General features: G+C 47.0%; 2 protein-coding genes across 9 annotated transcripts; one reads left to right on the top strand and one right to left on the bottom strand.

The window, feature by feature from the left end:
- The first annotated feature begins 11615 nt into the window (after window positions 1-11615).
- On the top strand, window positions 11616-18535 carry PRRT3 (proline rich transmembrane protein 3). Of its 5 annotated transcripts, none has more exons than XM_081159624.1 (6): window positions 11633-11721; window positions 12024-12180; window positions 14259-14750; window positions 15051-15330; window positions 15543-15698; window positions 16281-18535. In XM_081159624.1, exons 3-6 carry the CDS (start codon window positions 14316-14318, stop codon window positions 18032-18034), a joined length of 2625 nt encoding a protein of 874 aa, XP_081015750.1. In that variant the 5' UTR covers window positions 11633-11721; window positions 12024-12180; window positions 14259-14315; the 3' UTR covers window positions 18035-18535. The 5 variants fall into 5 exon arrangements, with proteins under 5 accessions (XP_081015747.1, XP_081015746.1, XP_081015750.1 ...); XM_081159623.1 differs by having other exon boundaries at window positions 11635-11721; window positions 11982-12180; XM_081159621.1 differs by having other exon boundaries at window positions 11616-11721; window positions 14259-15330.
- On the bottom strand, window positions 18516-27215 carry CRELD1 (cysteine rich with EGF like domains 1). Of its 4 annotated transcripts, none has more exons than XM_081159630.1 (11): window positions 27122-27179; window positions 26481-26767; window positions 26147-26229; window positions 23446-23556; window positions 23009-23100; window positions 22187-22363; window positions 22007-22102; window positions 20975-21058; window positions 20727-20822; window positions 20380-20514; window positions 18516-19602 (listed from the first exon to the last, which is right to left on the bottom strand). In XM_081159630.1, the coding sequence occupies exons 2-11, from the start codon at window positions 26688-26690 to the stop codon at window positions 19388-19390; spliced, it is 1299 nt and encodes a 432-aa protein (XP_081015756.1). In that variant the 5' UTR covers window positions 26691-26767; window positions 27122-27179; the 3' UTR covers window positions 18516-19387. The 4 variants fall into 4 exon arrangements, with proteins under 4 accessions (XP_081015756.1, XP_081015755.1, XP_081015757.1 ...); XM_081159629.1 differs by having other exon boundaries at window positions 18522-19602; window positions 26856-27181; XM_081159631.1 differs by having other exon boundaries at window positions 18523-19602; window positions 26481-26673; window positions 27122-27215.
- Window positions 27216-27374: the final 159 nt, after the last annotated feature.

Raw genomic sequence — 27374 nt, 5'->3', positions numbered from 1 at the left:
AAGATCAAGGTTGGGGTGGAATGCAGTAAGTGACTGGTGATTGACTGATGTCACCCTAGTTCCCACAAGACATCAGAGCATTTCACTTTGCCTTTTCTCCCCTGCCTTCCAGTTTGTCTTTTTTCCTGTAGCAAAGTTGGGTGGGTAAAATGTGAGACTTCTGACCGATCATGGTGGTGCTGACTAAAAGCCAAGTTTGTTTTAGCAGGCTCTTCCCAGAGCCAGCACACAAGTTCGGGGAGTGATGCTTATCATGTGTGTTTCTTGGAGTTCAATTTGGGCCAAACTATTAAATGAGCGTTTATCATTTCCATCAACCTGGACTTATCACCTGAAACCATTTAGGACAATCTGAAATGTTAACTTACTGATTACAGTATGGAAGGAAACTTGCATGAAAAGCTAAATATTGACAGTCAACTGCACAACACAACCCAGAAAAATGATGACAGATTTGAGGACAGTAGGTAAATTTGTGCTTAAGGGCAAGTAAGTATGGTTCCCCTGTTCTATAAAGGAGTGTTTTGGACATGTGCGTATGTGAAAGACATGTAAGATTACTAATTATGTGAGGAAACTTGCAGTTGCAAGCGACAGAAACAACCTGGCTTAAGCAATTTTTTAAAAAAGGAATGTAAATTGCCTTGACTAATGGTCTGTTGCCTTCAGGTACAGCTGGATCCAGAGCCTCAAATGTTATCGGGGTTAGTTTCTCAAGTGTGCTTTTTTCTGCTCTCAGGCAGCCTATCTTATCATGGAGTCACCAGCTTAGTAACCCCAGTGAAGAGAAAGCACCCCTTTTTGAAAAATTTCAGTAAAAGGGTAGTTTACCTGATCTGGGTCATGTACAAATTCTAGGAACTGCTTAGCCCCATCTAAACTACAAGGATGGAAGGTGGAATAGGGGTGATTCCCTAAAGGACAATGGGTACAGTTGCCAGAAGAGAATGGCATGGGTAGCAGGCAATTAAAAAATAAGAAATAGCAAATTGTCTTGAATGTTCCCAAAAGGAGGTATTGCCCCTGTCCGATGACTATCCAACCAGCCTAGGTGGTCAAGGAAGGTTTTAGAAGCAGAAGTGCCATCTCAAGATGTGAAGGATCACAAGGAAATATACACAGAGCCAGGGAAACACATACGGAAAGTATACAAGCAGAGGCGACAGTGTATGCAAGGTCCCCAGAGCAAAGGTGGTGGGTGTTTTCATGCAACTGAAATAAGACCTGCGTGACCCTGAAATGTAGAGAATAAAAAGTCGTGATGAGCATTGGGTTGTACACTTTAAATGGGTGAATAGTTCCTTATATCTCAGTAAAGCTGCTTAAAAACACACACACACAAAAACAACGCCATGAGCAGGGCCAGATGGCAGAGAGCTTGTAAATCATCCCTCAGAGGGGAACCTGATCCTCACCTGGCAGTGGAAGCCTTTGGGAAGGACTAGTGTGAAAGGATTTGCTGCTGGATGGGGAAAAGAATGGAGGGGTAAAGTGGGTGTGGGGAGTGCGAGGGTGACAGTAAGACAGGTGGTGGTGAGATCAAGAGAGTGTGGGTGGAGTTGAGACCATTTACATGATTAGCTCCTGCTCTCTGAGTGTGTCGCTTTGCACACTTCCCCTCTCTGGGCCTGGAGATCATATGTTGCAGCCACTTTGAAAAACAGCCTGGCAGTTCCTCAAAAAGTTAAACAGTTTCCTTATGATCTAGCAATTCCATTCCTAGATACATACCCATGAGAGATGAAAACATATATTCCAAGCAAAAACTTATATACAAATGTTCATCAAGCATTATTTATAATAGCCAAAGTAGATACAACCCCAATGTCCATCAGCTGCTAAATAATAAATAAAATATGGTTCACCCAAACAATGCAATATTATTCAGCAATAATGAAGTGCTGACTTAGCCTATGATGTGGATGAACCTGGAAACACTAAATGAAAACTAATCACAAAAGATGGTATATGCGATCCTATTTTTTATAAAATGTTCAGAATAGGCAAATCCATAGAGACAGAGAGGTAGATTAGTGGTTGCCAGGGCTTGGGGGTGGAGAAGAGGGAGTGATCACTCATGGGTACAGGTTTCTTTTGGAGGTAATAAAAATGTTCTAAAATTTAACGTGGTGATAGTTGCACAACTTTGTGAATATTTTGAAAACTGAATAATACACCTTAAGTAGGTGCATTTTATATATGTGAATTATATCTCATTAAAGCTCTTAAGGGTGAGGAGGGATCATAAGCCCTTGGCAGCTGACATCAAGATCTCTCATGATCACCCTGGCCGGTGTGGCTAAGTTGGTAGAGCATTGTCCTGGACACTGAAAGGTTTCTGGTTCAATTCCCGGTCGGGGCACATGCCCAGGTTGCGGGTTCCATCCCTGGTATGGGAAGCAACCGATGGAAGTTTCTTTCTCACATTGATGTTTCTCTCTTGCTCTCTCTCTCTCAAATAAATAAAAACGTATCTTTAAGGATTAAAAAAATAAAAAAAAAGATCTCTCATGATCATGGCTCTGAGAGGCTCTTGGAAGCTAGCCAGACTGAAGATGGATGGCATTAAGAGCATCAAGGAGACAGATGGGTGCAAAGGGGTCTCTGGGGTCGGCCAGCATATTCCTGAGCCTCTCATGTTCTTTAACCCTCAGGGCCCTGCCACCACTCCTGCTGACCCTGCTCTCATCCTGGTCCCACTGCCCCACCTCCCTTCCAGGTCTTTTGGCTCTGCCTCACTGCAGACAGCCTGAGAAAGGCAGCAAGGTTCAGAAACCAAGGTTCTATACCTGTGCCCCTCCACAATGGGCTAGTACCTAATAAATAAAATGCTTTGTTTCTGCAATCAGCTCGCAAAATGCACAGCCAGCCCCAGCAACCTTTTCCTTTCTCCCATTTCTTTGTGAATTTCTCTTTCATTTTTTATTATGGAAAACTTCAAACATACACAAGAGTGGAGAAAACATTATGATGATGTACCCATTACCCTGCTTTAATAATTATCAATATTTGCCAATCTTTCATGTATCTCCCAAACACTTTTTTTTCCTGAATGTTTTAAAGTAAATCCCAAATATGTCATTTCACACAAAAATATTTTAGTAAGTATCTCTAACAGATAAGGATTTTTAAAAACATAATCCACAATGTCATTATCTCACCTAATTAGACATTCTTTAGAATGTTCTAAGGCCCAATTCATGTTCGAATTTCCCCCATTATCTTCAGATACCTTTGCACAGTTGGTTGGTTTGAATTACAATCCCAACAAAGACCCCCACGTGGCATTTGACTGCTATGTCTTAGTCTCTTTTATAACAATTTCTCCTTTGCATCCCTTTTTTCTGAGCCATTTATTTGTTGGAAAACCATGTGCTTGTTCTGTAGAATTCTGTGAGTCTTTTTAGAAGTATTCTTATCTGGATGGGAAATCAAATTTTCATATTGTTTTTCACTTCAAGGAAAGATTAAGGGGAATGAATTAGTGATAAATGTATAGAAAATTAAGCAAATAATAAAGACCAATAGGAGTTACAACATGGTGGAGCATAAGTGGATGCTGAACTCACCTCCTCCCATGAACAAACTCAAATATACACGTATATAGAGAACAATTACTCCTGCAAAAGAGTTGGGGGCTGAATGAACAGCTTCTGAACAACAAACGAGAGAAGGACACTGAATAGAGAAGGCTGGGCGGCTGTGGGAGCTCTCAGACGCTGAGGGAACTCTGGGCTGAGGGGCAGGTGAGCGCCATTGTTTACATCTCCCTCCGCTTTGACAGGGCAGTTGTAGCTCTATTCAGGTGCTCTGCCCTACCTGCAAGATCTCTCAGAGCAGGGCTTCTCAGCTACATTGCTCAGAGCCCTTGGCCCCTAAACAAAGGGAGCAAGCAGGAACAACAGGGTGTCACTACTCACCCCTGGCTTCCCTGCCAAGAGCTACTCCAGCTCAGCAAGCTACTGCCCCAGGCACCGTGAGCACCTGGTCTAACCAGCACATAGAGCCTACAGAAAGGTCTCTTCTACATCAGACCACTTTCTCTACAACAAACAAGAGAGAGACAGTATAGAGAAGGCTGGGAGCCATGGGACCTCTTCAGGGACTGCCAGTGAGTGCCATTGTATATGTCCCCCTCCAACTCCATAGGGTGGGCAGGGGGCTCTATCCAGGTGGTCTGGTCTACCTGCTAGAGTGCTACAGCATATTTTCAAACTCAACACAAAAAGATCTAAAACATGACATCAGTAACATAAAGCATGGAGCAGGGAGTAAAAATGTAGTCCTTACAGAATATATTCAAACTTTAATGACTATCACCTTAAAATAGACTGCTACTGGTATATAAAACCTTACAGTATCCACAAACCAAAAACCTACAAAAGATATACAAAGAATTAAGAGAGCCTGGCTGGCATGGCTCAGCAGTTGAGCATCAACCTAGGATCCAGGAGATCACGGTTCAATTCCTGGTCAGGGCACATGCTTGGGATTCGGGCTCGATCCCCAGTCGGGGGCGTGCAGGAGGCAGTTGATCAATGACTCTCTCTCTCACATTGATGTTTCTCTCTCTCCCTCTCTCCTTTCCTCTCTCAGAAATCAAAAAGACATATTTAAAAAAAAAGAGAGAGAATTAAGAGAAAGGGACTCAAAGCACTAAAGAGAACCAGCAAACCACAAGGGAAGACATCCAGAGAAGAAAGAAACAGAGAACTGTTTCAACTGAAAAACAATTTACAAAATGGTAATAAGTACATATTTACCAATAATTAGTTAAATGTAAATGGATTAAACATGCCAATAAAAAGTCTGAATGGATTAAAAAACATGACCCATTTATATGCTGCTTATAAGAGACTCACTTCAAACTGAATAACATGTACAGACTGAAAGTGAAGGGAAGGAAAAAGATATTTCATGCAAATAGAAATAAAAAGAAAGTTGGGGTAGCAATAGTCATGTAAGACACAATAGACTTTAAAACAAAAAAATGTAAAAAAAGACAAAGAAGGACATTACACCATTAATAAGAGGTCGATCTAAGAGGAGGATATAACAATCATAAATATCTATGTACCCAACATAGGGGCACCTAAATATATAAAGCAATTATTAATGAACACAAAGGGGGAAATCCACAGTAAAACAATAATAGTAGGGGATTTTAATACCCAACTCACACCAATGGATAGATCATCCAGACAGAAAGTTAATAAGATAATAATGGCCTTAAATATCACATTAGACCAGGTTGAATTAATAGACATTTATAGAAAATTTCATACCAAAACTGCAGAATGCAAATTTTTTCAAGTTTATATGGAACATTTTCCAGAATAGATTATGTATTAGGTAAAAAAATAAGCCTCAATAAATTCAAGAAGATTGAAATGATATCAAGCCTTCTTTCCAATTACAGTGGCATGAAACTAGATCAACTATAGAAAAAACAACAACTAGAAAAACCACATAATACTATACAACTGTACTAAGCAACATGCTACTAAACAACCAATGGATCAAAGAAGAAATCAAACATGAAATCGAAAACTATCTTGAAACAAATGAAAATGAAAACACAGCTTTTCAAAATGTATGGGATGCAGCAAAAACAGTTCCCGGAGGCAAATTCATAGCTATATAGGCCTACCTCAAGAAAAAGAAATATCCTAAATAAACAATCTAACTCTACACCTAAAGGAACTAGAAAAAGAAGAACAAACAAAACTCAAAGAAAACAGAAAGAAGGAAATAGTTAAGACCAGAGCAGAAATAAACAAAATAGAAGTTTAAAAGAAAAAACTATAGAAAAGATCAATAAAACTAAGAGCCAGTTTTTTGAAAAGATAAACAAAATTAACAAACCTTTAGCCAAACCCATGAATAAAAAGAGAGAGGACACCAAAATAAATAAAATCATAAATGGAAGAGAAGTTACAACCGACACCACAGAAATACAAAAAATCATTAAAGAATACTATGAACAATTATTTGTCAACAAATTTGACAATCTAGAGGAAATGAATACATTTCTAGAAGTATATAGCTTTTCAAGGCTGAACCAGGTAGAAAAATAATATCTAAAATCTAAACAGACCGATCACTAGCAATGAAATTAAAGCAGTAATAAAAAAAACTCCCAACAAATAAAAGTCCAGGACCAGATGGCTTCCCAGGTAAATTATCCCAAACACTCAAAGAAGAATTAACACATATCCTTCTTAAGCTATTTCAAAAATTGAAAAGGAAGAAATGCTTCCAAACTCATTCTAGGAAGTCAGAATTATGCTGATACCAAAACCAGACAAAGATATTACAAAGAACAAAATTATAGGCCAATATCTTTAATGAATTACATGCAAAAATTCTCAACAAAATATTAAACCAGATTCAACAATACATTAAAAGGATTATACACCATGACAAAGTGGGTTCATCCCAGGAATGCAAGGACAGTCCAACTTTCATAAATCAATAAATGTGATACATAGCATTAACAAAATAAAGGAAAAAAACTATAAGATTATCTCAATAGGTGCAGAAAAAAACATTTGACAAAATCCAACATCTTTTTATACTAAAAACTCTCAACAATGTGGGTACAGAAGGAACATATCTCAACATAATAGTGGCTATCTATGACAAACCTACACCTAATGCTGAAAAGCTGAAAACTTTTCCTCTATGACAAGGAACAAGACAAAGTTGCCTACTATCACCAGTTCTATTCAACATAGTATTGGAAGTCCTAGCCACAGCAATCAGAGAAGAAAAGGAAATAAAAGGCATTCAAATTGGAAAGGAAGAAGTAAAACTCCCATTATTTGCAGATGACATAATACTATACAGCAAAAACCCTAAAGACTCCACCAAAAAAACTATTAGAACTAATAAATAAATTCAGCAAAGGATACAGAATCAATATACAGAAATTTGTTCTGTTCCTATACATCAATAATGAATGATCAGAAGGAGAAATTAAGAAAACAATCCCATTTACAATTGCATCATAAAACATAAAATACTCAGGAATAAATTTAACCAAAGAGGTGAAAGACCTATACTCTGAAAACTAAAAGACACTGAAGAAAGAAACTGAAGAAGATACAAATAACTAGAAGGCTATACCTTGCTCATGGGTTGGAAGAATTAATATTGTTAAAATGTCTTTATTACCTAAAGCAACAGATACAATGCAGTTCCTATTAAAACACCAATGCCATTCTTCTCAGAATTAGAACTAATCCTAAAATTTATATGGAACCACAAAAGACCCCAAATGGTGAAAGAAATTTTGAGAAAGAACAAAGTGGGAGGTATCATGCTCCCTGATATTAAACTACAGTACAAAACTACAATAATCAAAACAGTATGGTACTATCATAAAAACAGAGATATCGATCAATAGAATAGAGACTCCAGAAATAAAGCCTCACTTATACTGTCATTTACTCTATGACAAAGGAGGCAAGGATATACAACGAGGTAAAGACCATATCTTCAATAAGTGGTGTTAGAAAAACATGCAAAGAAATTAAATTGGACCACTTTATTACATCATATTAAAGACTCAAAATGGATTAAAGACTTAAATGTAAGACCTGAAACTATAAAATTAGAAGAAAACATAGACAGTAAACTCTTTGGCATTGCTCTTAGCAATATTTTTTTGGATATGTCTCCTCGGGCAAGGGAAACAAAAAAATAAACAAATGGGACTGTATCAAACTAAGAAGTTTTTGCACAGCAAAAAACCATCAACAAAACGAAGACAATCTACTGAATGGGAGAAGATATTTGCAAATTATATATATAATAATAGAATAGAATATATAATTATATATATTGTAATAGAATATTACTCAGCAATAAAAAAGAATGAAATTTTGTCATTTTTGACAACATGGATGGATCTGCAGGGTATTATGCTAAGTGAAATAAGTCAGGCAGAGAAAGACAAACACCATATGATTTCACTTACATGTGGAACAAAATATAACAAAAAACAAAATAGAAACAGACGCATAAAGAACAAGCTGATGGTTGCCAAAGGGGAGAGTGGTGGGAGGATGGGAATAAAAACAATTACACACACATACACACAAAAGTAATACTTACCCCAGGAAAAACAGACCACCTATCAAAGGAATTATAATTACAGTATACCTCTTGAATACTAATTGAATATTTGTTTAATCAGCTTGAATAATTGTTTTGCAGTTCTAGTATTGTAAATGCAGAATAATCATATAAACAAGAGAGGTAGAGGAAAATGTAGAAAGTGATATAAGAGCTCAATCTTCGTATTTCTTAGTAGTAGTCAACAGATAAAATTTAAAACTGAAAAAACAAACAAACAACGCTTAACATTAGCAGTGTAAGTCTGATGCTTAGAAAAAAGATATAAAACCAGGAGAAATAATCAGAAATACCAAAAAGTTGAAAGGAATTGGAAGTGAGAGGCAACGGAACAGGGAACAGCTAATTTTAAAGTGTGTATCAGACGATCAGATTTGTTAACAAAAAAATCTTTTTTAAAAGTTTAATTTCATTTAGCTGGTATCTGAGGAGGCTAAAATCTGAGAAAGAATGAGTTAAGACTCCAGGAACTCTTGAGGTTTAATTTGGCCAGTTTAGTGAAAGAATGTGACTCTCCAAGCCCTCCAAGTTCAGGACAGCGGGCACAGCATAGAGAAGGTTCTCCAGGCTGCACCATCTCCTACCTGTTCTGCCTTTTGTTTCTTTGCTTACACCAGAACAACCAGCCAGAAAGAAAATGTCAGCCAACTGTCCTGGGCATTGTTTAAGCAGGAGACTTCATCACAGCCAGCTTCATCACCTTTCTTTGGGAGCTCCCAAGGTACTTTTGGGAGGGAGCTCCCAACAACTCTCAACACTGTTTAAGTTCCTTCAACAGAGTTCCAAGTTGGAGGCCTGTTTTCATAGACTCAAACTCCTAACACAGCAGGGATCACCTGGGAGGCCTGAGGTTTTCATCTCCCCTCTCCTCTTTCTGAGGCTCTTTCAGAGGTGCAGGATGGTGTCATCACCATTAAAGGCACTGGCTCTTTAAGTCAGACTTATAGCTTGGCCTCTTGTTTGCTGTGTGACCTTGAACAAATTACTTAACTTCTCTGAGCTTCACCTTGTTAGCTGTAAAAAGGAGAGCATAATAATATATAGGGTTGTTGTGATGACTCAAAAAGAATAATGCGTGTAAGGTGGGTAGCATAGCTCCTGGCTGACTGAGTGCTTGGTAAATGGAGCTACTGGCCATCTCCCATATATTTGGAATCATCTCCCAGCCATCCCCTGCCCTGAGTCTCCAGGATGACGCTGGGAGCTCCTTTTAGAGCCAGGATTCTCCTCACCTATACCTGGCACTCCATGTTCCCTGCTAACATTTACTTCCACCCCCAGCCAGTCTCCTCTTTCCATAAGATCAACTTTCTTCTTGGCTTCTGGCCAAAGGGATCATAATCTCTCTTGCTTTTGTCTGGACTCTTAAAACCCCTACCAATTGATGGTTTGGAAAAACAATGGGATTGAGGCTCCTGGCTCCAAAGAGGGAGCCAGGGAGCAGCTGGATGCTGCTGCCTGGGTTGGGGGGTTGGGCACCGTTAGGCCAGCGAGACTTTGCAGGGGCATGAATGCGGTGACACTGAGGAAGAGCACCAGGCCAACTCTGAGCCTGCTGAGGGAATCTTGACATCCCCAAAGGAGACTCACCAGAGAGTTCACAGGAGGCACTAAGAGAAGGGATCTATACCCCTCAGCTTCTGTTAATAGGCCCCCAGAAATGTCCTCCCACCAGGATTGCCCACATGAGAAAAATACATAGTTTCTCCAAAGAAATTAGGATGCTGTCAGGAAAAAAAACAGATATTGGACAATGCCCTAAAATGCTAATTATCTATTATATACAGAACCAGGATCCGAATAACCTCCCACAAGATCAGAACGGGCTAGATCCAACAAGATAAAATAAACATTTAAAAAATGTAGACTGCTACACTGAGGGTCAAGAAACCAACTGCACACAGAGAGATGTGGAAAGCCTACTAGGTCAATCATGGGCAACAAAGTGATGTGGCTGCCAGAAACATTAACTCAGTGTGAGGCCATATTAACAGAGGAAGAGAATCTAGGAAAGGGAAGGTGAAAGTTCAGCTTTATTCCCAACTGAGTTCAATTCCAAGAGTCATGCTTTAAAGGGGACATTATTGACCTGGTAAGAAGCAAAAAGAGGAGAGATGTCATAATGGTGAAAGCCCAGAATCCTGTCCTTGAGGAAAGGCTGAAAGAACAGGGAATGTTTGGCTTGGAGAGAGAAATTCTAGGGAAATGAGAGATCGCTTTACAATTCTGAAGAGCTTTCCACAAGGAAAACAATAGAACTGATCAGATGATATGGTAAAATGGGAAAAGCCCAAACCCTCTCCCAGAATCAGAAAAGCTGGATTCTGGCCCACTATTTACCAGCTATTAGAGACTGAACACTCTTCAAATCACACAGCATGTCAGACACAACTGAGCCCTCAGCTGCTTTTCTGTGAGTCAGAGGTAGGAAAACACTGGGAGGGAGAGTTCAGCTCAATCCTAGAAAAGCTTTTCTTTCATTTTTTTTTTTTTTTTTAATGTATCTTTATTGACTTCAGAGAGAGGAAAGGAGGGGGAGAGAGAGAGACAGAAACATCAATGATGAGAGAGTCACTGATCAGCAGCCTAGCCTGCAACCCGGGCATGTGCCATGACTGGGAACTGAACCTCGATCTCCTGGATCCTAGGCCGATGCTCAACCGCTGAGCCACGCTGGGTGGGGCTTTCTTTCTTTTTTAAGTGACATTTGCCATTCTTATCTCTGATCACAAAAGAAGTACATGGTTGTATAGAATATTGGTAAACAGAAAAGCAAAATTAGATAAAAGTCACATTAACCCCTATTTACTTTCTGATATTTAGGGATAAGATACATCGACAGAGGCAACCAATCAATGTGTCTATCTCACATCGATGTTTCTCTCTCTCTCTCTCTCTCTCTCTCTCTCTCCCACTCTCTCTAAAAAGCAATGGAAAAAAATATCCTTGGGTGACGATTAAAAAAAAATTACAGGCTGACGATATGCTGCAGTTCTCAACGGCAGATACAAGAAATGAGATGCATCTGTAGAAATTTACATGGAAAATGTGCCAGGATATATTATTGCAAAGGGAAAGGGAAAAGGCAAGTTACAGAACAATATGTACAGTATGACCTCATTTCTCTTTAAAATATATATGTGGCTGCACATGGTAAAATATCTGAAGGATATACATAGGTAGGATTTACCTATAGGTATGTATGTATCCTTATAAGGATATAAGTATAGAGCATAAAGGAAGTGAGCTCTCCGTCCCCTGAGGTGTGCAAACGGAGATCAATCAGCTGCCTCATTTCGAGCGGTGTCATGGAAGGAATTTCCACATCCCTTGGAGGTGACCTCGGTCCCCGCTCAGCCCTGAGAATCTCGGAGAATTGGGAGGTTCGGACTAGGAGAAGAATCCACCCCTAAGGGGAAAGGGTTAAGGGGGCCGGCGTTGCTGTGGGCGGGCTCCGATCGGCAGCGCCGGGCTCTGTTAGCCAAGTCTGAGCATCGCGGAGGATGCGGTGAGCGAGCGGTGCTGCGAGCGGCGCTGGGACACGCGCAAGGTGAACGCGGGGGCTGCCTGCGCGACGCCCAGGTGAGGAGCTGGCAGAGGGAGGGGGCGATGGCCGGGCGCAGGCAGGGAGCGTGGCCTGCAGCCCCCGTCTCGGGCACCAGTAGAAGGGCCTGCACCAGAGCCCACCCCTACCCGGGACACTGCGGGAAGGCGCGCAGCCAGGGGAGAGGAGGAGGAGAGGTAACCTGAGATGTTCCAGCTCCCGGAGGCTGCCCTGCGCTGCCCTCTCCCCACTCCCTGAGGCAAGGAGATAACCACCCCCCCCCAAAAAATTTCTCCAGCAGCTGGAACCCAGTGCTGGGCAACCCCCTCCTTGTCCGCAGATGCCCACATCTCTTGGAATGGGGGTGGTGAGCAGATGGCATATGCTTATCACTGAAGGCCCAACTCAGCTGTCTCCTCTGCAAAGCTTTTTGGACTCCCTGTGCAAAATGAGCCACGGCGGGTTTCACAACCCTTAGTATGACTGTGTGACCTTGGGTGAGTTGCTCAACTTCTCTGAACCTCGGTTTCTCCCCCTGTGAAATGGGTATTCCCACACCTGCTTGTGTCGGAAGGGTTGGATGAGATGGAGGACATGCAGCTAAGCTTAGCACAGGAGCCTAACTGGGTAAGAGCTCAACACAGGAGTACTGTTATTAATGACTACTCCTGTTAGGGGCCCTTCAGTCACTCCCCCTCAGGTCATCTCCACTCGATGCTGAAACTGAGGCTTCTCTTTGGGTCCCTAGCACCTAGCCTGGGCCAGGAGCAGAGCATGGGGCTTGGTGAATGTCTGAGAAATAAGCCAACAAGGATTTAAGGCAAACTCTAAATTCAGTTTGGGGGATGCGTTTAGGGGGTCTTTGAACCCCCTGAAATTGTCCACAACTTTTGGTGAGCCTGGGCATTTTCCTGGGGAGAGTCTGGAATTTCCATTGGCTTCTCAAGGTGTCTGTAGGCCATCAGGGGTTAGGAGTCAGGGAGATTTGGGCACAGCTATTTCCCAGAGGAAAGGAGCAGAGCCTCTGCCCCTAAACACACCCAGGCCTAGGCTGTCCTCCCCTCTTCTGGCTGTGGGGTCCTTCCTGCCTCCCTGGCTCAGCTAGGGACTCTCAGGAAGAGGAACCTTTAGGGAATATATATCTGGGGCTAGTCATATGCGGGGGGGGGTGGAGACAAGAAATGGAAGATGCAGATACAGCCCTTGAGAAGCCTCGGGCCAGTGTAGGAGACAGGAGATTCCCACACTCTGTGACCAGGGTGATGGGAAGAGCTGGAGTGTCGAGGAGAAAAATATATATGTTGAAACAAGCCACTGTCATATCTTACCTGGCTTTCTATGCTGGCTTCTCTCCCTCTTTTAAAACATTTATCAGATCATGGAACTCCCATGGTTAACATCTCCATTGGCTTCCTATGACACAATAAAATCCAAGAGCCTTACCATGGTTTACCAGTCCTCTTATGATCTAGCCCTGCTCTTTTGATTTCATCTCCCTCTGGCACTTTCTCCTTCATTTGCTGAGCTCCAGCCACACTAACCTCCTTATTTCTTGAACTCACCTTTGCACTTTCTGTTCCCTTTGCCAAATGCTTTCCCCCCATATCTTCAAATGGCTGACTCCTTTTTCTCATTCAGCATTTAGCTTAAATGTCACTTCAGAAAGGCTTTCCCGACACTCCTTGTGTAAAGTAGCCCCCCATCCCTCTATCTCTTAATCCTGTTTTCTTTGCTCCATAGCTCACCTTATTTAACATCATTCATTGTCTGTCCCTTACCTAGAATGCCAGCTCCATGAGGGCAGGAATCTTGCCAGTCCTGTTCACTGCTTTATCCCCAGAGCTTGGCACATAGTATATGCTCCTGTTATTTGTTGAAATAGTTAAGGAAGCTGGTGGGAAAGAAAGCGTCCTGGACAAAGGGAAAAGTACAAGGGCTCTAATACTTAGGCTCCTATCATAGCCCTGACCCATTATGTGTTTTGTTATGTAAGTCTTATAAGAGGCCTTTAGAATTAGGTTACTTTTTTTTTATAACCATTTTACTGATGGGAAAACTCTGATGCAAAAAGGTAAAGTAACTCACCCAGGAACTGGCAAAGCTGAGATTCAAACCCAGGTCTCTCCTCAAAGGCAGGGGCCTATTTCTCCCCACCTCTCTGATATTTGAGCTGGGACTTCAAGAATAGGATTTCAGCAAGTAAAGGAGAGGGGAGAGGGCATTCCAGGCAGAGGGAATGACAGGAGCAAAGGCATGGGTGTCAGGCAGTCCAATAGGGGTTGAAAGATAGGTGAGCAGCCTGGTGTGGCCTTGGAAGGCCAGGAAACAGTCTTAGTTCTCTCCTGAGGGCAAAGCCACTGAAGGTTTTGAAGCAGGGCAAGTGGCATGACCAGAAATGAAGTTTTAAAAGGTTACTCTGGGCAGCACAAAGAGATTGACCCGGAAGGGGGGAAAGGTGGGGGGGGGGGGACGGGGACCAGCCTCATGTTGCTCTTCATTCTTTTCCACCAGCCCCCTTGGGTCAGCCACAGGGGCCCCTAACCCTCACATGTCAACCCTCCCTCCTTTTTTTTAGGCTCATCCAATGAGGACTGGAAGTTGAGGGTTCTAGGCCCAGGCATTAGAGTGGACCATGGCCACGGGCCCATGGGGCCATGTACGTGGCCTCCTGCTGCTATTGCTGCTGCTGTCCCTGGGGGCTGGTCCTGCCCTGGGCAGGGGCCTTCCCAGGCCACAAGAGGACTCGGAACCACACCTGATCCCAGGAGCCCACCCCAAGGGCCCTGTTGGCACAGAGCCCAAAGCCTTCCTCTGGGAGAAGTCCAGAGATGAGAGCCTTTGGAACTCCAGTGTCCTCCAGGTCCCTACAGAAGAGGTGCCTGAGAGGATTGAAGACTCTCCTCTTGGCCCAGCCCTGCATGGACCTAAAGCAGCTCAGGGAGCTCTGAGAGAAGGGCTCCCAGTAACTGATGACTTCCAGGTGGCTCAAGGGCCAAGTTCTCAGGGCTGGACAGGACCTCCTGACTCACAGGAGCCTCTGGAGCAAGATGCACCAGCACCCCATCCAGTGGGTTCCCCCCATCTCACTTTTATCCTCACAACTCCCAGACTCCAACTCAGGGTAGCCACAGTTCCTCCCTCCCCAGGGGAGCCTGGAGGCCAAGTGGGACAGCTACCACTTAGAGATGAGGGTCTGGTTGCTGAAGCCAAGACCAGGGTCTCAGAGACATCCACCTCAGCCCACCAGGGTCCTCCCCACACTTCTGCACCTCACTCGGGCACTATCAGGAGGCCAGTGCTGGAAGAACAGGGTGGGGGTGAGGAAGACTTACAGGAGGCAGCTCAAGGCCCCCTCTTCACCCAACAGGATCCAGCAGCCTCTGAAGTTGGCGTGGTATCCCCAGTTGAGGTGGCATCCACTCAGGAGCCTGGGTCCCAGCCAGATCTGGCATTGGCCAGAAGCCTTCCTCATGCTGAGGAGCTGCCAGATAAGCCCCCCAAGAAGGCTGGAGGTGGGGAGATCTGGGCAGTCAGTTTTCCAAGTCCCTCACTGAAGCAGGCTGACTTCCCTGATGTTCAGGGGTCACCAGGACCCCAACCTTCAGGTCCTCCAGCCTCAGAGACTCCTGATGAGCAGCCCAAGCCAGGTGGGTACCAAAATGAGGGTGCCAAGCAGGGCTGGGAGGGGCAGTGTTCCATGGCAGCTGGATGCCCCAGTCTCTTTGTGCCCTCTGGTCCCTCTGGGTCCCATGTTCCTCATTCTGGCAAATAAGGGTGATTGTGCCTCCCTCCTGGGAGGATTAGACTTTGGGGACCCCTGGAGGGTCAGGCAAAGTGATGACTACTTTTGTCATTTCAGAGATAGCGGCAATGAATGGAGCAGACCCCATCTCTCCCCAGCGAGTGAGAGGAGCGATGGAGGCCCCAGGTACCCCCAAGTCCCTCATCCCTGCCCCCTCGGACCCTGGCCCAGCTACAAACCAAACAGAGAGCCCTGGGAAGGCCCTGCAGCCAGGTGAGGGCATGGCTGGGGATTTGGGGAGAGCCGGTACTCTGTTTAATAATTAAGAACCTGTGTGAAGTCCATACGGGAGGGTGGGAAGTAAGTGAGATCAAACACCTCCTTAAAGGAATTGGTTAGGACCTCCTTCAAACAACTTGGGATAATAAACTAATTCTCACTGGATACTCTGGAAGAAGTCACTTGACCTTTTGGAGCTAGAATGTTCTTAAATGTAACATGGATGTATTTAGTGCAATGATTCTCCAACTCTGGCAAATCACCCAAGGAGCGTTTAAAAAATTCCCATGAACTCTGATTCAGTTGGTCTCCAGGTGATTCTAATATGCAGCCCATATTGAGAACTGCTGGTATATTATTAATAAAAATGATAGCTCACATCTATTTAACACTTATTGGGTGCTGGGCACTATGCTAAACATTCAGTCCTCACCACAATCCAGTGAGGTAGATGCTGCGACATCCCCATTTTACAGATGTGCTTGGAAAAGTTAAATAACTTGCTCATCACATTAGGGATTAATAGAAAATCAAAATACTTTACAAAGGGCTATTTTAATATTGTTATTATTGCAGACGAAGCCGAGGAGTGGCCGGGGCGTCCCCAAAGCCATCCCCCAGCACCCCCAGTCCAGGCGCCCTCTACTTCACGCCGGGGCCTCATTCGGGTCACCACGCAGCGCGCCCTGGGACAGCCACCCCCTCCGGAGCCATCAGCCAGCTCCACAGCATCAGCCCCAGCCTCTAGCCCTCCCGCCAACGCCACTGCACCCCCCCTGCGCTGGGGTCCCCTTCGGCGGGTGCTGAGCTTTTCCTGGGAGCTGCACGTCTACGGGGTGGGGGTGCTCTTTCTGCTGCCGGCGTTGCTGGCAGTGGCCTGTCTGGCAGCCGCCCCTGCGGGGCCCTGGCTGGCACTGGGGGCTGCAGTGCTGGTGCTCCTAGCATCGGGAATGCGATCTGCCTACATGCTCGCGGACCCTTACGGCTCGCAGGCGCGGCTGGGTTTACGCGCCGGCCTGGTGCTCTACAACCTACCCTTCCCCTTGCTGCTCACTGCGTTGGCAGCCCTGACCCTGCTCGGCCTGGGTGCCGGGCTGCCCCAGCAGCTGCAGAACCCGCTTCTGCTAGGAGTAATGGCGCTGATTCACGGTGTGGAGTTACTCGCTACAGACCTGCTGTCGTCGAAGCCAACGCTCAACCTCCTGGCTCAGGGCTTCTCCTGCGCCTGGGGCGCAGCCGTGGCTCTGGGCACGCTTTGCCTGTGCCGTCGCCGCTTGCTGGATGGGCCGCGGGGCTGGAATGCTAGCCCGGGACCGCGGCTGCTGGCAGTGGCGGGAGCGCTGGGGCTGCTGACCAGTGGCTTACAGCTGGCGGCCGCCCTCTGGCTGTACCCAGGCCCAGGCCGCGTGGGCCGCTTCTCGTGGGCCTGGTGGGGAGTCCATTTTTGGCTGCGCCTGCTGGAGCTCACCTGGGCGCTCGCCTTGGCCGTGGCTGCTATGGTCGCCGTGCGGCCCAGGCCGCCCACAGAGCATGCGTGCTGGGCTAAGCTGCTGCGCCTGGCGTGTCCTGCGCCCTCCGGCAAAAGCGAGGTGCCAGAGCGGCCCAACAATTGCTATGCAGGGCCCAGTGGCGTTGGCGCAGGCAGCTTGGACATCAGCAAGAGCCTCATCCGCAACTCTGCGGAGGGGGGGGCGCCTGCCACACCCAGTTCAGGAGCCTGGGGCTCTGCTGCGTCCCTGGGCCGTGGCCCTCAGGGTGGCCCCGGACTCTCCCATAACAGCGTGGGGCCCGCGCCTTCGATGAGCGAGCTGGACCTGCGGCCACCTTCACCCATCAACCTGAGCCGCAGCATCGACGCCGCACTCTTCCGAGAGCACTTGGTGCGAGACAGCGTGTTCCGACGATGCGGCCTGCGTGGCCTGGCCTCCCCGCCGCCTGGGGGCGCGCTGCGGCCGCGCAGGGGCAGCCACTCCGACGCCGAGCTCGATGGAGTGGGCTCTTCGCTCCTGCGTGGCCGCTGCCGGTCGCTCAGCGACGTGCGCGTGCGCGGGCCGGTCCCACCACACATAGTGGACGAGCCTGAACAGGGGGCTTCTGGCAGCTCCATGGACAGCTTCTCCCGGGGCTCGCTCAAGATCAGCTGGAACCCGTGGCGCCACGGGCTGTCGTCCGTGGACAGTCTGCCCCTAGATGAGCTGCCCAGCACGGTGCAACTGCTACCTGCCCCAGCCCCTGCTCCCACCCGGCCCGGGGAAGCCCCGAGTGAGGTCCAGCCTCGCTGCAAGCCAGGGGACTCGCGCAGCGCCTCCAGTGACACCATAGAGCTCTGAGCCAACCCCAGCTGCTGCAGCACCAGGGCCCAGCCTTCAGTGACCATGTGGTATGGCTGACTGGGACAGTTGAGCACTTGAAAAACTGGCATCCCGGGGCCTGAACCTGATTGCTGCTCCCGGAGACAGACAGGAGTGAACCCCACCCCCGTTTTTTGTTTTTTAAATATCTATTTTTTTCCAGCAGGTATTTGCACAGAGGTGTGACTTACGCGGAATACAGGGTGGATATGCACGGATTTAGGTCTGGGGAACGGGTTTCAGGGGCCCAAACAAACGGGGTCTAGACTCCCCATTGTGGAGTGATGAGGCTCGCTTGTCTAGATTGACTGTCCTCTTTGTGCCAAAGAAATAAACCCTTAGGACTTGGCTCATGCCTCCCTCTGACCATGCCAGGATCCTGCTCAGAGGAGAGGTAATTCCAAGCCTAGTACTGTTAGGAACAAGGGGACTTCCAAGGAAAGGGCACTGGACCCTTAGCAGCTTTAGAAATAAGGCTACCAATATTTTATTTGACATCTATTTGTTGTACACTGTCTTCAGCTCTTCTCACCCATCACCTTATTTAATTCTCATAATAAGCCTGAATGGAAAGCATTATGCCCATTTTATAGATGAGAAGAGTAAGGTTCAGAAATGAAAGTCATTTGTCCAGAGTCCTTTGACCCAAGTAATAGCTGATACTGAACCCAGAAAGTTCCACCCCTAAGGCTAAGTCCTCCATCCCCCTTCTCCTAACACAACTTCAGGGACAAGCTTCTCATCCCTCTACTCCTCCACCAGGGTAGCACTCAATTTCCCAGGGCTTTAGAAAAATTCCCCAGGGTCGGGGGGCTCTCAGGAGCTTAGGCAACCCATGGTGGGGTAGGGGGCAGGCAGTAAGACTGAAGCTTCTCCAGTTTCCAAGACCGTTCTTTATTTCCTGAGATGAATAAATAAATCAGTGGCTGAGGGATAGGGGTGTGAATATGGAACAGGAGCTGGCAGCATGCAGCTGGCAGGAGGAGGCTATGATGGGATCACCCCTGCAGGGACCCCATTCCCCATCCTGGGCAGGGGCCAAAGCTCACTAGCAGCCACCATAAGGAGACACTTTTAAAAATCCACACACATTGTGAAGCCTGGCCAGTCTCCCCAAGGCCAAGATCCTATGGCATCCACCTTTAGGGCTACTTCCTCATCCCAGGGGCCTCACCTGCCCAAGCCTGGGTGCCTGGGCTGCTCCATGGGTGGGTAGGGGGTACTTGTCCCACTCTCAAAAATAAAGCAAGCTGCCCTGAGTGTCCAGGCAGGAAAGAGGCCTGACTTCTGGGGGCAGTTTGGTGGGAGGAGATCCTGCTGGTGTGGCAGAGATTATCTGCCCTTGATGAAGCCTTCCAGCACACGGTCACTGCGCTCTGACAACCAGTAGCCAGTCATGGCTGCCACAGCCCCAATGAAGATGGCAGTAAAGACCAAGTCACCCTTGGCAGCCAGCGTGGCCAGTGCACAGATGATGACACCAAAGAACATCTGCTGCAGCACCACCAGCTCATCCTCTGTCATCTCTGAGAAAAAGCCTGCTGACTCTACGAAGAATAAGAGAAGCACCTGTCATTCCTCTCCCATTCCTTGAGTCTCTCACACAGCCAGTCATTCCTGCCATGTGCCTACTGGGCATGCAGCACATGATGTCATTTACTGCTGAGAACAACTCTGAGGGGCAGTTATTATCTCTGTATCATTAAATGGGAAATTGAGGCTCAGGCTGGTGAAGAGGATTACCCAAGGCCATGAGGTGAGTGTGTTTAGACAGAGCACTGTCATGCATACTAGCCCAGCTCCAGAGCCAGACTGCCTGGCTTCAACTCCCAGCTCTGCAACCTGCTTGCCATGTGGCCCTGGGCACATTGCTTCACTTCTCTGCATCCTAATTTCCACTATGTAAAATGGGAATGAGAAAGATACTTACAGCACTGGATTTCTTTTAGGGGTAAAACAAGTTAATACATGCAACATGCTTGGAACTGTGTCTGACACATGGTAAGAGCTGTGGAAGTGATCACTGTTGTCATCATTGTGACTGTCCATCTCACCACACCATGGCCTATAAGAGCTCTCAGCGGGCCAGGGCTAGGAGTGGTCCCATTGGACAGATGAGGAAAGAGGTTAGGGGAGGAGAGTAATTTGATGCCAAGTCCAATTTTCTTTCTACCCCAGAAGGTGGGAGGCCACCCAAACTCACTCAAAATCAGATGTAGACTTCTAGTCTCAATGCAGCCTCATGGGAGGTGAGGGGCTGGGTGGGGGGACAGAGCCTGTAAGTGCCTGGAGAACAAGTTTGCTGGGGCCAAGTTGGAGCTCACCTGGAATCTCCTCCTTCACACAGATGCCCTCAATTTGTTTGTAGCCCTTGGCACAGACACAACGGTAACTGCCCTCGGTGTTCTTACATTGCTCGTTCTCTCCTGGACACACCTCTGTCTCACATTCGTCCACATCTTGAGGGAGGGCAAGGAGGGATCAGAACCCTGATTGCCAGGGTCCCACATGCAGCACCCCTGACTCCATCTTGTTCACATCTTGACACTCCCTCCTGCCCTTGCCCAGGCAACATTCCACCCTTCCCCTATGCTGTTCATATTCCAGCCCCTCTCAATTCATGGTGGTAAGGCACTCCAAAGTACCTGTGCCCCAATGACAGGAGACTCACCGAGACACTTGGAGCCCACCTGCTGGTAGCCAGGGCTACACTTCTTACAGCGGCCTGGCCCTGCCCCCATGCAGCCCAGGCAGGCCTTGGCACAGTCTGGAGAAGAGAGAGAAGAGAGAAGGTTGAGAGCTGTCCCTAGGCCCAAGGAGATTCTGGTGGCTGAGAAGGCAGAAGTTGGAGGGGAACAGGTGTGGAGCAGCTCCTCCTACCCTTCCCACATTCCTTCCTCTGCAGGAGTAGACACTCACCTCGGCACTCATAGGAGCCCTCCGTGTTCACACAGAATTGATGAGCTCCACAGTTGGCTCGCTCTGTGCCACACTCGTCGATATCTATAGAGAGGCGGGCAAGGTGGGCAATTTCAATCCCTAGTCCACTAACATGGAAGCTGAGGCCAGAATTGTTGGAGAATGGACTTGCCAGGCTCATATGGTGTGGCAGCAACTGCAGGCTGTCCACCAACACAGAAGTACAGGTGCAGCTGGACTCCAGGCTGCCAAGGCAGAGTCTACATTTTCCAATCTGCCTTGCAGCTCAGTATGGCCTTATGGTTGAGTTCTGGCCAACAGGATGTAAACAGAAGTGAAGTGCTCCACTTTTAGCTTGGCTTTAAAACAATAGGGTTGGACTCATCCATGCACTTTCTTCTCTTTCTTACTCCTGAGTGCCAGGCCATGGAACACAGAAGTGTCCATAAACTAGCCTCAACCACAAAGACAACATCCAACGGGATGACTGCACAGTAAGAAAGAAGGAATCTGGGTCCTTGAATGATTGTGACAAGTAGAGCTTCCCTACCAGCCTGGACCACTTGCTTTGAGGCTGTGATTTAAGATAAAAATAAACCTCTATATTCTTTAAGCCACAATCTTTGGGAATCTTTTTGTCACAGAAGCTTAGTCATTACTCTCACCTATATAAGTGGCTAGGTTTGAGACCAGCCAAGTCTCTTACCCCGGTTTCCTGACCTAAGTCCAGTATCCTCATTCCTCTGGCTAACCCTTTCTCAACCTCTCAGACTTGGTCTAAATGACACCTCCTCTAAGGTAAGAAGCCTTTCCTGATTCCCTACCACTACCAAGCTAGATGAGGGACATGTCTCACTGTACAAAGATCAGTCTGTACCATAAGTGCCTGGTTACTGCTCTGCTTTCCCAACCAGGCTGAGATCTCCATAAAGATGGGAACTGTGTTGGTCTAGCCCAGAGACGCAGGTATTGATGGAGAACCAAGCCCAGGCCCCTGCCCACCTCCCAGGCCTAGGATACAGCCCCACTCACCTACACACTTGAGGTGATGCAGGGCCCAGCCCTTCTTGCACTGTAAACAGTGTGATTCCTCAGGTCCTGAGCAGCGGGCACAGGGGCCAAAACAAGCTGGGTGGAATGGCGGAAGTAAGAGGATGAGAAGGCAGGCACCCCATCAGCCCCTGCCCAGCACCTCACCTTTTGGCTACCTACCCGAACATACCAGATGGCTGGTGTTGCGCTCCGCCTCAAAGTAGCCAAGGCTGCATTGGCCACAGGCCTCACCTCCATAGCCGGCCTGGCAGTCACAGTGCCCGCTGCCCCCTCGAGTCCCTTCCCCTTCACAACGCCCGTAGCCACCACAGGGCTTCTCTGTGCCCCCAGGACAGGCTGTGGGCAGACACCAAACCGGATGAGATTGTAAAAACAATCTTGTATATAGAAAACATTTCTGGAGAGAAAACTTAACTTTAATGGCATAATATTTTTTCGTAAAACTATGAAATTTACTTATCCACTACCCCACTGTGGAACAATTAGGTTATTTATAAATCTTTTATAAAGACTGAATTGACTATCTTTGTCACTACTCTTTATCTGCAGCTTCTGGAAAGATTTTTCTAAAAGGGGCTGGTAGTAAGTTTAGCTCCTGACTAGAACTGTGTGTAAAAAAAGGTGGTGATAATGGAGGCTTCAGGACAGCACCTGCCAACCCGAGGAAGGTCCCCATAGTCCAAGAGGTGGAGCTTGGTCTGATCCAGGCACGGGAAATGAAGGGTGGAGGCGGAGGCATTTCTCAAACACAAGATAAAACCACAGCAGCATCTGACTCAGTCTAGCCCATATCTTTTTTCAGAGCCATTCCCCATTGATTTGCTCATCACACCAGCCATGTGAGGCATATAAGAACTGAGGTCTAGAGAAGATGTCTGAGCAGCCTAAGCACACACAGCCAGCTAGGGGCAGAGCCAGGACTAGAGTCCTGGCCTCAGCAGTCCCCTCCCATCCCTCAAGAGGAACTTGAATTCAACTCACCAAGGCAGGAAGGCCCAAAGGTGCCTGAGGGGCAGCAGAGCTTCAGGGAATCTGAGCAGAGCCACTGGAAGAGGTCTGGGGCTTCCTGCTGCCTGAGGCGGGGAGGTGGTGTGACAGCGGGGGGGGGGGGGGGGGGGGGGGGGGGGGCCTTAGACAGTGTCAGAGTGCTGCCCACCCCCAACCTCCCACTGAATCCATTCCACAACCCATTGTGGGCATAAGACCCCTAAGGCCACCAGACCAAATGCCGTTTCCTCATTTGACAGAGGAGTAAACTAAAGCTCAGAGTGAGAGCTTGGGTCCCTCAGCAAGTCCTTAGCAGATCTGAGTTTGGAAGAAAGAGCCAAAAAAGGACACAGCCCCTAGCATGCAATCCCCTGCTTTATTACCAGGCCCTGCCTATGGCCCCTCCCTGGGAAAGCCCCCACACCACTCACTTGTGAAACCACCAGCTCTCCACCAGCTCCTCGCTCAGCTCCAGCAGGCGGTGGCACTCAAAGTCCGACTTGCTGCACACATTCTCAAGTACCTCTACCAGGCGGGTCTCACTGGCCAGACAGGGCAAGGTGGTGGGAACATGTTCCACCGCACCCACCACCCTCCTTAAGGTATCCTGTCCTACCACTCCTCGTGCCACGACAGTGTCAAAGGAAAGGGCATAGGGCATAATGGAAGGGATACTGGTTTTGAGAGTCAGAGAGACCTGGGTTTGAATATAGTTGTGTGACCTTGGGCAAGTCAACCTCTCTTGAACCTGTTTTCTCATCTGTAAAATGAGACCACCACCTCCCCTACAGGTTCGTTGTATGATACCTCAGTTTCTGCACCTGCACAATGGAATATATACCCTTGCTGGGTAGATGTAATTAAAAATATAACATATAACAAGTGTTGGTGAGGATGTAGAGAAATCAGAACCCTCCTACATTACCGGCAAGAATGAAAAATGGTGCAGATACTGTGGAAAGCAGTTTGGCAATTCCTCGATAAGTTAAACATGGAATCACAATAGGACTCAGTAAATGAACTCCTGGATTTACACCCAAAAGAATGGAAGATAGGTGTTCAAACAAAAGCTTGTACACAAATGTTCGTAGCAATACTATTCACAATAACCAAAAGGTAGAAACAACCCAAATGTTCATCAAATGATGAATGGATAAACAAAATGTGGTATATTCATACAACAGAATATTAAATCTTAAAAAGGAATGAAGTACTAATATATGCTACAATATGGATGAACCTTGAAAACATTATAAGTGAAAGAAGCCAGACATAAAAGGCCACATACTGTAGGATTCCAATAGAATTAGCAAATCCATAGAGACAGAAAGCAAATTAGTGGTTGTCAAGGGCTGAGGGGAGGGGAGAATGAGGAGTGACTGCTTAATGGATATAGAATTTCTTCTTGGGATGATGAAAATGTTTTGGAACTAGTGGTAATGCTTGCATGACACTGAGTGTACAAAATGTCTCTAATGGTAAATTTTATGTGTTGTGTCTTCTACCTCAATAAATAATTAAATATATGTATAAACACACACACACATGTAATGTATTGTCTTTAAAGAGTCTCTGCCCTAGCCAGTTTGGCTCAGTGGATAGAGCATCAGCCTGCACACCAAAGGGTCTTGGGTTCAATTCCTGGTCAAGGGCATGTACCTGGGTTCCAGGTTTGATCCCTGGCCCCAGTCAGGGCACATGTGGGAGGCAATCAATTGATGTGTGTCTCTTAAATCAATGTTTCTCTCTCTCTCTCTCTCATTCCCCCTCCCTCCCTCCCTTCCACTCTCTCTAAAATTCAATGGAAAAAATATCCTTGGATGATGATTAACAACAACAACAAAATCAAAAACAAAAAAAACGGGAGTCTTTATAGAGCTGGAAATGCCCTTAGGGTTATCTTAGCCAATCCCCTCATTCCCAAATAAAGAAACCGAGGCCTACTGAGGGAAAGGAAAATGTCCAATGTTACATAATAAAACTTTTTATTTCCAGTGACCATCACAGTTTAATCCTTACCACAATCCTATGAAATAGGCAAAGCAGGTATTAATATCCCCATTTTACAGATGAGGAAACTGAGGCCTAGAGATGTTGAGACCTTCCTAAGGGTACCAAGGGTCAGAACTGACAACCATGTCTTCCTAACTCCAAGTTTTTGCTGACTCCTCCTCAGTTTGACTTTGAAAAGCGAGATGGCCTAGGATTCATACCTTTCCTCTCAATATAAGCTCATCTCATCCTAAATCTAACTCAGCTTGGCTGTTTAATGGACATTTCAGCCCAATACGTTCAAAGAGAACACCCGATTCCACCCCACCCCCAAACGTTCTCCTTCCCCAGTTTTACCCATCTCAGAAAACAGCCCCACAATTCACCTAGTTGCTCAGGCTTAAAACCTAGTAGGCATCTTTTATTCTTTTTCTCTCATACCACGTAACAAATCCATCATCAAGTCCTATCAGTCTATTTGCAAAATAGACCCAGAATTTGACCCTTTCTCACCATGTTCACCACTAGATAGCACACTAGCTCATGCTACCTTCATGCCTAAACTATGCATTAGCTTCTCAGCTAGTCTCCCCGCTTCCTTCACCCTGGCCCTCTGAAGTCTGTGAGTAGTTTTTTAAAGGTATAAATAAGACCACAGCACTTCTCAGCTCAAAACCTCCCAATGGCTTCCCTCTACACTCAGAATGAAATCTGAACTCCTTTCAGTGGTCTTCAAGGCCTGGGCCTCTGCCTTCACCTTCTATCACTCCATTCCAGCCAAGCTCAGTCTCACTCTGACCACTTCTCTTCTCTGATTGTCACACAGCTTGCTTCTTTACTTCAGGTCTCTGTTCAAATGTCACACCCTGAACACCATGCCTCTCACTATTGTGTAGTCCACCCCGCTTTACTGCTATTTACTTGATATGACATTATGTATTTCCTAATTCACCACCTATCTCCTCTACAAGAATGTAACCTACTTCAAGATGGGATTTTGCTTGCCTTGTTTACTGCTATACTATAGATATTCAGGGATATTTGTTGAATGAATAAGTACTCCCCAAGAGGCTCTAGGCCCCTCTAGTAGAGCAGAGATTGGGAGGAGAGCTATACAAACCCAACTTTCTAGCCCCTTACCTGTCTTTGTATTTGGACAACTTCTCTTCCTCCCAGGCAGTATTTCCACCTCCAAAGTTGTCCCGGATGGTTCTCTCCAGGCCCTGGAAATGGAGAAAATTAGTTAATACCTAAGTAAAGGAGTACTTAGGTAGAATGAAGTGGCACATTCTACCACTTCAGTATTTCACTGACCAGGAAACAGGCACAGATAGGCAACCAGCCCAAGGCCATACAACTAGTAAGTAATCAAGTTGGGACTTGAACCCATACAGACTTGCATCCCAGATCTCCCCACTCTCAACCACTTACTGTAGTAGCTGGGCCCCTCCCACCAGGCTGCTGGTGCACCCACCTTGTTGAAGCTGTTGACCAGTCCCCGGCATGTATGACAGGGATGGGGCTCAGTTGGGGGCGATGACTGGGGAGGCGGAGAGGGCTGGAGCCAAACGGGGCCTAGGAGACTGAAGAAGAGGCTCAGGCCCCAGAGCAGAGCTGGTACCAGGCCCCTTGGGGGTCGTGGGGCCATTTTTTCCCAGGCTGGGGACCTATTGATGGAGGGCATGGGTAGGGTGCGCTGGAGGAGCCAGGTGAGAAAGTAAAGTGTCGGTTCTGATATGCCACGGGTCTGGGAGCTCAGACCTGTTATAGAAAAAGGAGAGTGGACTGGGATACGGCTGGGAGAAAAGGTATGGTGTAGAAATGAGCGGGAATAAACTGTCCTTGTTACCGTTTGGGAGGTAGCCTGCACCCTTGGCAAGGAGGCAGAAGTCAGCCTATTATTTTAGGGTTTGAATATGGGTTATTAGGGGCAGGATCAGTGAATTAGGTAGAATGGGTCAGATTCCAAGTATTGGGGGAGAAGAAGCCGGATGAACGGTTTTGTGTGGAGAAGCCCAGATCCGGATATGAAGAGAAGGGGTCAGGTTCAGGGCCCGCAGGCGGCAGGGGAGGATCCAGGTCCGCGTAGATGGCGGGGAGGAAGAGACGACGCACCCAGCCCGCCTCCGGCGTAGACCGCTCAGTGTCCTCGGCGCCACCGCCGCCGCCGCCTGCGTAAGGACGTGCAACCTCCGCCAGCTCCGCAGTCCCGAGGGCGGAGCCCACGCCGCAGCCAATGGTGGCGAGCCATGTGCCATTGCGTCACCCAGCACCAGCCAACCAGCGGCGGCGCCGGGCTGCACCTGTCCGGTTGTTAAAGGGCCGCGGAGACTGGCTGCGTGCCAGGCTAGCGGCGGTCAGAGACGCA

The sequence above is a fragment of the Miniopterus schreibersii genome (assembly GCF_964146895.1).
Source record: "Miniopterus schreibersii genome assembly, chromosome: 15".
In the NCBI taxonomy this organism is placed as follows: Eukaryota; Metazoa; Chordata; class Mammalia; order Chiroptera; family Miniopteridae; genus Miniopterus; species Miniopterus schreibersii.
Note: the sequence above shows the minus strand (reverse complement) of the source record. Positions and strands in the feature narration are given on the sequence as shown.